Source organism: Tiliqua scincoides, chromosome 2, assembly GCF_035046505.1.
Source record: "Tiliqua scincoides isolate rTilSci1 chromosome 2, rTilSci1.hap2, whole genome shotgun sequence".
Taxonomy (NCBI): Eukaryota; Metazoa; Chordata; class Lepidosauria; order Squamata; family Scincidae; genus Tiliqua; species Tiliqua scincoides.
In genome coordinates, this window is record NC_089822.1 from 34630650 (window position 1) to 34643019 (window position 12370).

Consider the following 12370-nt stretch of genomic DNA (forward strand, 5'->3'; position numbering starts at 1 on the left):
TTGGACCCAGCCCAAAGTAGTCCTCAGGTAGCCTCCCAGATACCTCTCGTCATCACTAGGGTTGCAAAGGTTCAGCTGGAGTCCCCATGTTGGTGGGGCAAGTCTGGAAGCAGACACAAATGTGTCTTATGATTCTCCATGGGTCAATCCCAATGCCCATTCAGTGTGGAAAACTGACCCAATCCAAACAACTTTCTTAAAACAAAAGTGTAATTAGCTGGACGCAATTACCCGAACCCCCTCTTCCGTTGGCCATATACTGTATTCCAGGGGTGGCCAAACTTGCTTAATGTGAGAGCCGCAAGAAGCAGTTATATTCTTAAATACGCGTACTCACCCTGAACATAACGTTTTAATCCAGTGGATTCTCGGTTCATACCCAGTAAATAATTATAAAGTTTGACAATTTTATTTTCTTTTTCTATTAAATGTGATGCAAAAAGGAGCTCCCCCAACATAATTTCATGAGTTGCACATTATACGTCAAAGAGCTGCATATGGCTCAGGAGCTGCTATATACTGTGTCATCCTCTCCTCCCTGCACAGCAACAGCGCTTAAGAGGAGGCCATTGTCTCTCTTCCTCCTGCAACCTCTCTCATCCCTGCCTACTCATACCTGCACTGACCCCCCTACAATATTTGCAGATAATAAGAGGTAAGTGACAATTCTGCCCCCCGAAGATAAGTGAATTCGAAGGTAGCAAATTCACAAATAAAAAGAACAGACTGTATGTACTTTTATCCATAAGCCTGTTGTAAACACACCTGCATTGCATTTGGAGCACACACATACCACCCTCTCATACAGACTTGAGTATAGAGGAAGCCTGCTCTTCCAGTCTGTAAATTAAGAGACTATGCAATGCTGATTGGCAGAAAGGCTTAGCCAATCATGAAGCCAACTACGTAGTTCAAAAGGGTAAGCTTTCAACCATTTTTTAAAAAAGGGGATTTTGTTTTATTTAGACACCAAACCAGCATTTGACTGAAATGCAAGTTATCTGAAGAGGAAAATATTACAAGTGAACAGCTTGCCTGAAGCTTAGGAAAGAAATATAGAGGAAGAGTACATTCATTTTCTCTTTAGAGCCTTTATGTTGTTGGGTGAGGAGTTAAGGCTGATGGAAGTACCATTCACCCACAGAGTAAAACTGCATTCACGCCTGCTTACAGGCACATCTGTACACGTTTAAGAGGCTGTAAGAGGCTATGCAGCCATCCTGAACATGACATGGTTGAACTATTTCTGTCCTGCATTGTACCACCTCCAGACTATAGGTAGCAGATTGAATGGTCTTTTCGTGGTGAAAAATTATACACATGGAAAACTGGTATATTAAGGTGACAGTGATAAAATTAGAATAGAGCAGTGTTTCTCAAACTGTGGGTCAGGACCCACTAGGCGTGTCACAAGTCAATTTCAGGTGGGTCCCCATTCATTTTTAATATATTAGACTTGATGCTCTCATGGCATGTGACTGCATTGGGGGAAATGTTACAGATCTGTACTTTTAACAGGCTGCTATATATATGCTTTTAACTATGATAGTCAATAGGACTTACTCCTGGGTAAGTGTGGGTAGAATTGCAACCTAGGATTGGTAAAAGTTTTCCTGCTTGATGATGTCACTTCTGGCCATGACATCACTTCTGGTAGGTCCTGACAGATGATCATTCTAAGAATGATAGAGGTCAACTGACAGAGGGCAACTAAGAAGATTGCTGGGCTGGGGCACCGTCCTTATGAGGAAAGGCTAAAGCGTTTGGGCCTCTTCAGCCTAGAAAAGAGATGCCTGAGCGGGGACATGATTGAGACATACAAAATTATATATGGGAAGGATAAAGTGGATAGAGAGATGCTCTTTACACTCTCACATAACACCAGGACCAGGGGACATCCACTAAAATGGAGTGTTGGGAGGGTTAGGACAGACAAAAGAAAATATTTCTTTACTCAGCATGTGGTTGGTCTGTGGAACTCCTTGCCACAGAATGTGGTGACAGCATCTGGCCTGGATGCCTTTAAAAAGGGATTGGACAAGTTTCTGGAGGAAAAATCCATTATGGGTTACAAGCCATGATGTGTATGTGTAACCTCCTGATTTTAGAAATGGGCTATGTCAGAATGCCAGATGCAAGGGAGGGCACCAAGATGCAGGTCTCTTGTTATCAGGTGTGCTCCCTGGGGCATTTGGTGGGGCCACTGTGAGATACAGGAAGCTGGACTAGATGGGCCTATGGCCTGATCCAGTGGGGCTGTTCTTATGTTCTTAAGAAGTAGGTCCCAGTGCTAAATGTGTGAGAACCACTGCGTTAAGAGATGATGGTGTTACATAGTGGGTAATGATGAGTACACTCAGAGAAGTGAACATTAGGGCGAGTTGGAAACAGGATTCTGGGTTGGATGGAATCATGGTACAATCCAGCAAAGCTGCTTTGTTGTTGCATTCAGGGTTAAATAGGAGTGATATAATTGGAATATAAACCAATTGGCATTACCAGATAGATCAACCTATAACTCCCTCCACAAAAATGTAGTAGCATAAAGGGGGGTCCACACTAAGATCTAGGAAGAAAATCCAGCAATGAGAAACTAGATTTCAAGGCCATCTTGCATCTCCTCTAATATTGGCCAATAAAACCCAAGTTCTTTGCAGAAAATAGCATTTCAAACTCACCACATAAGCATTATTCCCTTTTCATAGAAAAAAGTAGCATGATGTTGAACACACTATTTAAAAACCACACACCAAACATGTGAAATGCCAAGGCCACAGACACCACACAATAAAAGGCACAAGGATATTTTCTCAGAAGAAAATTTTATTGATCAGTTTGATGCAAAACAGAATTTTATGATCTTGGTCTCTCCTTCTTGCCTTTGTACAAGGCCAACAGAGAAACATTTGCTACTTTGACAACCTTGAAACGAACTCCGGGAATGTCACCTACAGCGTGGCCTTTTCGACCAAAGCCGGCAACCAGAACCTCGTCATTCTCCTGGAATTAAAACAAGTAACAATGTGATTTCACTCTGCAAATACAGAACTTACAAGCAGCAAAAACAGCAGCCAACTTAATTCAGCCAAGAAATTTAGAATTAGCTTTTGTGTATTCTTGCTTGTCACACAAACAAAATCTATCATCAATTCTTAAACAACACAACTGAAGGACAGGAAGAGAGATGCTCCCAGAATTCTTGAGATGCATTTCCCGGTCACGTTAAAAAGGCTTGAATCCTAAAAAAAAAAAAGTTCATGGGTCCAACGGGCCTCCCCATACTCTCTCCTCTTTCAAAACTTCCCAAGTGTGCTTTGGCTAGGGGGTGGTGATGGGAGCTAGGACTTCAAAGTCTTCTGCACCTTTCAGGTACAGGGCTTGTCTTCCTGGAAAACTGGGCCCAGAGCAGTCTGCAACTGTCCTTGCATATGAACAGGCTGTTTCTTCTACAGCATCATAAAGCTAAAAAAAATTGTACAAACTTCTTCCATTTATCAGTCATTCAGAGTTTTGGATAAATTATTCACCTCAATGAAGTTCAAACAACCATCATTGGGAACAAAGGCTGTTATTTTCTTGCCATTCTTGATAAGTTGGACTCGGACACACTTCCTGATGGCAGAATTTGGCTGCTTAGCTTCCACACCACTAAAACGCAAGCAAAGAAGAGACATGCTTACTGCATTCTAGCATAGTGATATATTACATCCCCATGGTGAGGTTAGCAAAGAACTCTTAAGTCTTCACCACAGTAGTTGTAAGTAGGCACATTCTGGAAAAGTATCCCAAAAGTAATTAACTATTTGAGGCACTCTATTAGCGATGTATGAGGAACACCTCAAATTTATTGAGTTTAGATGAAATCAATATGTTCCAAAGAAGCACATTTTCTAAAGAAAAAAAACCAATATTGAAAACACAGAAGTTTCACTTGAAATACAAAGACTAAAATGAAATAGTTATAGATAGTAAACTGAGGAACCAACAGGTGTGAGAAATAACTCCAAAGTACTGTCTAGTGTGATTTACTCCTTCAAGCTCTAAAATGCCAATACTATTTCCGAAGTACGTATGTTTCATATCTCACATTCTTCCCACAAAAGGTTAAAATTAACTAGAAGCGATGAATAGACAGATGAAAAATTTCTTTATTAGTATTTATTCGTTTTCCTGCATGAGAAACTACTAAAAAGTTGTATATAGTATACTTTATAGTAGTATAAAGTAATATGAACTGCTGTAAAGTAACAAAAACATCAGATTGCTAGGTGCTGGCATGTATCTGACAGACTGGGAATCGGGTAGATGCCAATAATGCCCTGGGTACAGAAGGACAGACCTGCAGGATTAGCTTAAGACACATCAAGTCCACACAGTGGCCAACAAGATGCCTTTGCAAGGCCTAAAGCAGAGCACTGTTACTCACCCCAATAATTAATATTCAGAGATATACTGCCTCTGACTCTGGAGGCTCCATACAGCCATCCTGTCTAGTAGTCAGTGACCACTCTGCGTTTGTCAAACTTTTCTTTAAAGTTGTTAATCATATCTTACATACTTACAATTACACTTACATTGCCTCAGTTCTAGTATTGTTTGTTCTCTAGGCAGTACTAGAATCTTTACAGGAAATGGAGATTTTCAGTAAAAAAAACCAAGATCCTATAAATTCCTGAATGAAACTTACACTTTTTCCAAGACAATTCCTTTGGCATGGGAAGCTCCTCCAAAAGGGTTAGCCTTCAAGGCAGTACCCAGATGGGCCTTCTTGTATTGTTTGTCATGCCATTTCTGATCACGTCGGTGACTGCGCAGCTTCCTGGCAGTACGAAGCCCACGACACTTGCCTAGAAAAAAGCAAATGGAGGTTATTCAACAACAGCTGCTGAACGCATGGATTTCATACCTAGCACAGACCTCTACCTAAGCCTTAGAATACCCAAACATTTCATTTCATTTACGATGCTGCAATTGCAATATAACTATCCACTGCTAACACAATTTGGTGGAACTGGTTAGTTCCACTGACAGCAGTTGACAAAAATGGGATCATTTATAGCCAAGGTTTGTAAACCAGAAATGGATATGGATGGATGCTTACCAAAAGGCTTATACGAAGAATCTCAAGTCTAAACATTTACTATGCCACTGCACAAACTGTGTCAATGATCTGCTGAAACTGATCTCTACTCATGTCACCTCCCCAAACTTTCTAGTTTTTTACACGCAATCTACTAACTAGGCAGTAACAAGCATGAATCTGGAGATGGGGCATCTAATAACGTTCATACATGCATGTCACTCACACACCCATTCCCCTAGATAGCATTTCTCAGGCAGCCATGATTTTCTGTCACCAAATAATTGCACAGTTCCCTCTCCATGAACACTTCCCTTTTTTCATTTAAAGTGCAGGGCACTATGCAGTACTCATTCCAATTTTCTCATATGAAGTGTCATCCATGTACACAGTGCTTCGACATGTGAAGAGACAAATGCTTCTTGTATAAAATCAGAAAAGGACAATAAATGGGATGAATGTGGTTGATGGGCTGCTTGTTCACATAAGCTAGTGGTTCCCAAACTTCTTCAAGTGGAGGCTCCCTTGACCTACTGGGCCATTGGCTGTGGTTCCCCATTAAGGCTACAATCCTATACACTGTATAGGGCAATGGGTTTTTTGTGAGGATTCCACAGCTCACCTAGCTGGTTTCCATGGCTCCCTGGGGAGTCACAGCTCACAGTGTGGGAACCACTGATATAAGCCTTCCTGCAAGGCTTCCACCTGGAGTCTAAGCAATTTCTTCCCAACTTTGCATATACACACCAGGGATCAAATGTGTACACCTGTGGACTGGGCAGAAATGGGTTAATACTCCATCCCAAACAGTTTACGTTTACCTGCTTTGAAAATCAAAGAAGAATTCTTCTGAGATAAGGGGGGGGGGCAGGCAGAAATTAACAGTCCCACCTTGGGCAATCTGGTAGTACATTGTTTCTCAACTAGTGGTATGGGTACCACCAGTGGTACCTGAGGTCATGTCTGGTGGTACATGCTGGACCCCTGGTCACCTGCACCTGGCAGCGAGACCAGCAAAGTGACAAGACAAACAGCAATAGGAGGCATAACTTGGCAGGAAGAGTTTTGAAGTATGCTTTTCATGCACTCAAAAAAGCCCTCTTGTCCTGCCCCAAGCCTCTTACTGGTGTTTGTCACATTGTGTCTAACCTCCCAACACGGACACAACTGGTGCTGACAACATCACCAGTTACTTCTAATAGTACTTATAATAGGTAGACCATGCAAAGTGGTACGGTAGGGAATAAATACTGAGAAACACTGTGGTAGTAGGATGGAAGAAGAAGACGTTTTCCTCTACTGATCAGTCCTCTACTGATCATTGAGAACCAGATAGTGAAACTGTTGAGGTCAAGGAGTTGGGGGGACCCAGATTCAAATCCCCTCATTCAGCCAGGAAGCTGACTGGGTGGGTGGTCAGGTAGTCACCCTAACCTACCTAAGAACATAAGAACAGCCTTGCTGGATCAGGCCAAAGGCCCATCTAGTCCAGCTTCCTGCATCTCACAGTGGCCCACCAAATGCCTCAGAGAGCACACAAGACAGCAAGAGACCTGCGTTCTGTTGTCACTCCTTTGCATCTGAGATTCAGAAACAGGCTACCTTTAAAATCAGGAGGTTGCATGTACACATCATGACTTGTAACCTGTGATGGATGGACTTTTCCTCCACGAAACTGTCCAATCGCCTTTTAAAGGCATCCAGGCCAGATGCCATCACCAGGTCCTGTGGCAAGGAGTTCCACATACTAATTACATGCAGGATAAAGAACTATTTTCTTCTGTCTGTCTTAACTCTCCCGACACTCAATTTCAGTGGATGTCCCCGGTTCTGGTGTTATGCCAGAGGGAAAAGAGCACCCCTCTATCTGTTGCCGTCTCCTGTGGCAAGGAGTTCCACAGACACTCAGTTTCAGAGGGAAAAGAGCATCTCCTACCTACTCTATCACCACATCCTGTGGCAAGGAGTTCCACAGACACTCAATTTCAGTGGCTGTTCCTGGTTTTGGTGCTGTGTGAGAGGGAAAAGAATGTCCCTCTCTATCCATCCCCTGCATAATCCACCCCCTTTCTCCATAAACACATCCAATTGCCCTTTAGGGGCATCCAGGGCACCCCCACGTCCTGTGGCAAGGAGTTCCACAGACCAACTGCGCCTGCCCATTACGGCTTGGAACCTGTGATGGGCATAACTACGTCCAACGCCCCTTGAAAGGTGACCAGGCCAGAGACCACCCACGTCCTGTGGCAGGGGGTTCCACAGACCCACGAGGCTTTGTTCTGCCTGTGCTGGCTCTACCTCGCGGGGTTGTTGTGAAGAGTTAGAGGAGCGGCAGCGGCAACCAGCCCCGTCTGGGGAAGGGCGAAGCGCTGAGGCCGCCCGGAGGCGGCCACGTGGTTCAGCCTCTCCCAGGGGGGCCAACCCTCCCGGTGAGGGAAGCCTCGGGCGCATCAGACGAGGAGAGCCACGCGTCTCGCCCCCGCCGCGCCACCGCAGAGGCCTCGCGCAACCCCCGCCACTCACCCATCGTGCCGCCCGCGGAGCCCGGGGAGGAAAGAGAAAGACCCACAATCCACCGCGCTACAGAAGCCGAGCCGCGAGGACCTCTCCGCGCGAGAGAGGCCTGTCTATTTCGCGCCTGCTTTGAGAACGAGCCCCAGCAACCGCGCCTCACGAAAGGCGCGCTGCATTGTGGGAGTTGTAGTCACTAACCCCTGCCAGTTCCCTTGTCGCTATCATTCCCAAGCGTGAAGGGAAAGCGAGTCTCACCATAGAGACGCCGAGGCTAGAGCGACGCCGCCTCCTCGCAACGGCCGATTTCCGCCCCAAATCGGAAGTCTGTCCGTGTGCCTCGCTGGTTAGGATAGACCTTCATGCGCGCTCATTATGCGCGCGGGCCGCCTCAGTGGGTGTGTTGGGCAGGCGCTGTAGTAGCCACCCCTCCAGGGGTCCTTCCTGGAGTGCCCTGAGGCCGCCGCAGGGGATTGTGGGTCTTTCTCTCTGGCTGCTCCTGGCCTGACGGCGGCCGCAGGATGGGTGAGCGGAGCGAGAGTGCGGGGGGCTCCGGTGGGGGAGGGTCAGCAGTGGGGGGCTCCAGTGGGAGGGATGGCGGAGGGTCAGCAGTGGGTGAGGGGTGGAGGCTGTGACCATCAACGGCCTCTGGAGTGGTGCTGGGCTGTTCCACGTGTCTTTCTTTCCGACGTGACTTCACCGCAGCAGCAGCACTCTCGTGTTTCTATAAGAGGTCTCCCCGGGTCAGGCCAAGGGCACTTCTGGTCCAGCCTCACAGAGCATTCAAGACACCTTCATGGTGGCTCCCTGGCGCCTGGCCTTCTGGGGCAGCCCCCTACTAAGCCCAGGAGGTGGCCAGACCCATCCCAGGGTGGCTTTTGCCCTGTGATGGGCCAACCCTTTAAAGCCGTCGAGGCCAGATGCCGTCGCATCCTGTGGTGGGGTGTTCCACAGACCTTTGACACATTACGTAAGGACAGCCTTGCTGGGTCAGGCCAAAGGCCCATCGAGTCCAGCCTCCTGTATCTCACAGTGGTCCACCAGATGCCCCAGGGAGCACCCCAGAGACCTGTATCCTGGTGTCCTCCATCTGGCTCTAGGCCAGGGGTGCCCGAACTTCTTGGCAGGAGGACCATGTGGTCTCTCTGACACTGTCGGGGGCTGGGGGAAAAGAATTGATTGATATTTCAAATTTGAATAAATTTACAGAAATGAATATATTAGAGATGGAACTTAATGAATGAAGATCTTGCAGTAGCGCAAGGCCTATAAAAGGCCTTGCACAAAGCAAGGCCAGCCTTCCCTTCCCTTTGCTGCTGCTTCACAGGTCTGAAACAGCAAGCAGTGGAGGGAGTCCTTGTCCCACAGAAGAGAGCAAACAGTTGGCTGTGATGCTGAGAGCTGTTGCATCAGGCCAAAGGAGCTCCAGCAAGTCTGGAGGGCCAGAGGCTGATTGGAGACTGGGGGCTCACCGAAGGCTGCATTGGGAAACCAAAAGCCGTAAATGGCCCCCGGACCAGGGTTTGGGCACCCCTGCACTAGGCAAAGAAATATATTTTCTTTTGCATGTCATAGAACATAAGAGCCCCGCTGGATCAGACCCATCTAGTCCAGCTTTCTGTATCTCACAGTGGCTCCCCTACTCCCCTCCTTCCCAGCCCCTCCCCCATTTTGCCCTCCCCCAACACCCACACTGCCAGCCAGCATCCTTCCAGTGCTGGGTCCAGTGCCGACTGGCACCGGCCCAACACCAGCACTTCCTCCTTCTGCAGTGCTGCAAACATGCTTTACTGCGCATTTAGAACACCTCGTGCCAGCGTTACAGGATTAGACCCTAAAATAGACATCTCAGATGCTTGAAGTTTAAAGGTTTCACCTCTTTACCCTTCTAGGCAAGTGCCGTGGTCTTCGTACAGCTAGGAAGCTGCGCAGTCACCGCCGAGACCAGAAATGGCATGACAAGCAATACAAGAAAGCCCATTTGGGCACTGCTTTGAAAGCCAACCCTTTTGGGGGAGCTTCCCATGCCAAAGGAATTGTGTTGGAAAAAGTGTAAGTTTAATTTTAAGAATTGTTTTTGATGGATGTGTGAGTGAAACTTCTACGCTAATGAGAGAGTGAGTTATGAAGTTTTACTTTCTCTTGTATCTGAAAGGGCCTCAGATCATTGCTGTGAGGTATAGGTGTCCTGTATTAGGGTACACCTACCACATTGGGCAGTTGGAACATGGGCATATTTGAACCTGTTGATATTGGTGCATATAGGGCACACCTATAGAGATTATTTCTTTGTCAGGATTATGACTTTGTGTAATAGTTGAAATAAATTTCTCTGTAAATATTAGTTCTACAGCTATGAGGTAGAGCTGTTGACTAGTTTTTCAGATTTCAGATCCTTAAAGGTGGTCTCTGTTTTGGTAGAAACTTTCCTTTTATCATTTTTTTTTGTTCTGGTCATTAAAAGAGAAATTTACCAGTTGCATGTAATTATTTCTGTTTCCACCTTCAAAGCATGTTTGGGTTGGCCAGAATCAGTTAATTTTATCTTTTGTCTTTCAACTTTAATATGCATAGATAAATGTAGGGTTGGAGGTAGGGAGGATTGTGTCGAATTAACACTGCTGTCTTATGCTTACTTATCTTGGAATCTTATTGAATTTTGTGAGATTTACTGAGCAGGCATACATAGGATCAGACTGTAAATCTGCTTGTACTTGACAGGCATGAGAATTGAACTGTATGCTTTGTCCTTAAAGTGTAACTTCAGTGTCATTTGTACTGAAGGGATAAAATAAATACTAATTTTTTTCCTTCCAATGTTGAGTTTAATTTTAACATTAAGTTGCAATAATGAGAGAAAGATTGAGCATGAAAGGCTGTACCTAATTACAAATACTTGTTTTTAAAATCAATTTTCAAAAAATTGAAATTCTATTTTTAGATGTTTTCTTGGTAACATCTACCCTTTTCACTTCATGCTTTAGTGGTGTAGAAGCTAAGCAGCCAAACTCTGCCATCAGGAAGTGTGTCCGAGTCCAGCTTATCAAGAATGGCAAGAAAATAACAGCATTTGTTCCTAACGATGGTTGTTTGAACTTCATTGAGGTAAATTTATAAGGGAAACAGAAAGGTGGCTGTAATGTTGTAAGTCTCAGGATGGTGTAGTGGTTTGGGAGGTGGACTTAGACCTGGAAGAGGTTTGAATCCCCCCTCAGCCATGAAACTTCCTAGGTGACCTTGGGCCAGTCACTTTCTCTCAACCTCACCAATCTCACAGGGTTGTTGTGAGAACCAAAGGAGGGGAGCAGCTGTGTACACTGCCCTGAGCTCTTTGGAGGAAAGGCGGTATTAAAATGTGAAAAATAAATAAATGTGGCTTAAATAAACTACAATTTTTCCTGTCGTTACAAAACTCTTGCTTTTGACATTTATGCATATGTATTTGTTGTGAGTCAACATATTTGCTTTTCTTTTTACTGTAGGAAAACGATGAAGTTCTGGTTGCTGGTTTTGGTCGGAAAGGTCATGCAGTTGGTGACATTCCTGGAGTTCGTTTCAAGGTTGTCAAAGTTGCCAATGTTTCTCTGTTAGCTCTGTACAAAGGCAAAAAAGAGAGACCAAGATCATAATTGTGATGGTACATAAATTCTAATAAACATTTTCATTAATGAGAGGTTTCTGTTGAATATTTCCTAGTTGTTTAGGTTTTGTCACCTTGAGGAATTTTTCTGTGAAGCACTTTTGGGGCAAACAGAGGACCCAATTCTAACAGCACCTAGCGCCACCAGAACAAGTGATCCAGCAGTGCTAGGTGCTTTTCAGGTATCACTATAGGTGACCCACAGGAGCATGTGGGCTGGCTGCTACCAGAAGCAGCAAGCAGCTGATGCTGAGTGGCAGCGGGCTCCGGATGCTCACTACCCCAGGTCATACCACACAGGATGTGGGAGGGGGGTGAGGCGGGAAGAAGGGTGAATTGGGACTTGGAGGAGGTGGGTTGGGCAACAGCAGTGTCCTCCAAATTTGAGCCCCCTTCTTGGGCTCAATCTGCCTTAATGGGTCCATGTGAATTTGCATCAGCAATATTGCTGGCGCGGGTCCAGGTAGACCCATCAGGGCCTTACGTTAGCCGGGCAAATGTTTTCTTACCCTGAAGAGGCCTCCAGAAGCCAAAACACCACTATACCTTTGGACTGTTTTGCACCAGAAGTGTTCTGAGAAATTCTTGGTAATTGGTCACTTTCCAAATTACGTTTTGATTTTTTTACTGTGCTGGTTTTCAATCACTGATTCATACATTAATTGACAATTTAAAACTAGCTATTAGTGGGGCTTTCGTGGCCAACTAGCTACCTCCCTTCCTGCCTTGCTAGCCCTGCAAGGCATTCTGGAGCGCAAGAATACCTTTTTCTGCCATTATTCAATCTTTTTTCAGGTACACCTAAAGTTCCTGTCAAGTGCCCCAGGGGTACCTGTACCCCAGGTTGGGAACCACTTTTACTGGTATGTTTAGAGTGCACTTACTCTGATAGTGTTTGCAATAAGGTTGTGAACACGAGAATTAAAAAAGTTAAAGAATAAAAACGTATGATCCTATTATCTTTACTATATTTTTATTAAATTAGAGAATGTAGAGTTCTTAAGTAACAATTACTGATAGGTTATTTTTCAGGATCTGGCCTTGGGCAGAATCGGGCATAACTATAGTCAGTCAGTTTTCCCCCTTCCCCTGACTTATCACAGAAAATTCCATGACTTTTTTGCTCAAAACCTGGCCTT

At 45.2% G+C, this 12370-nt stretch overlaps 2 protein-coding genes across 2 annotated transcripts; one reads left to right on the plus strand and one right to left on the minus strand.

Moving 5' to 3' along the window:
- Window positions 1-2805: 2805 nt before the first annotated feature.
- On the minus strand, window positions 2806-7710 carry LOC136640044 (small ribosomal subunit protein uS12). The gene is made up of 4 exons (XM_066614852.1): window positions 7604-7710; window positions 4688-4847; window positions 3528-3648; window positions 2806-3000 (listed from the first exon to the last, which is right to left on the minus strand). Exons 1-4 carry the CDS (start codon window positions 7605-7607, stop codon window positions 2854-2856), a joined length of 432 nt encoding a protein of 143 aa, XP_066470949.1. The 5' UTR covers window positions 7608-7710; the 3' UTR covers window positions 2806-2853.
- A 297-nt stretch (window positions 7711-8007) lies between these two features.
- RPS23 (ribosomal protein S23) lies at window positions 8008-11264 on the plus strand. The gene is made up of 4 exons (XM_066614854.1): window positions 8008-8116; window positions 9484-9643; window positions 10576-10696; window positions 11074-11264. Exons 1-4 carry the CDS (start codon window positions 8113-8115, stop codon window positions 11218-11220), a joined length of 432 nt encoding a protein of 143 aa, XP_066470951.1. The 5' UTR covers window positions 8008-8112; the 3' UTR covers window positions 11221-11264.
- The last annotated feature ends 1106 nt before the right edge of the window (window positions 11265-12370 follow it).

Excerpts from the sequence above, each read along its gene's own strand:
- LOC136640044 (XM_066614852.1), bottom strand. Across the intron at positions 3,649-4,687 it reads GGAATTGTCTTGGAAAAAGT|TGGTGTGGAAGCTAAGCAGC; the intron begins GTAAGTTTCATT and ends CTTGCGTTTTAG. Across the intron at positions 3,001-3,527 it reads GTTGTTTGAACTTCATTGAG|GAGAATGACGAGGTTCTGGT; the intron begins GTGAATAATTTA and ends TTTTAATTCCAG.
- RPS23 (XM_066614854.1), top strand. Across the intron at positions 9,644-10,575 it reads GGAATTGTGTTGGAAAAAGT|TGGTGTAGAAGCTAAGCAGC; the intron begins GTAAGTTTAATT and ends TTCATGCTTTAG. Across the intron at positions 10,697-11,073 it reads GTTGTTTGAACTTCATTGAG|GAAAACGATGAAGTTCTGGT; the intron begins GTAAATTTATAA and ends TTTTTACTGTAG.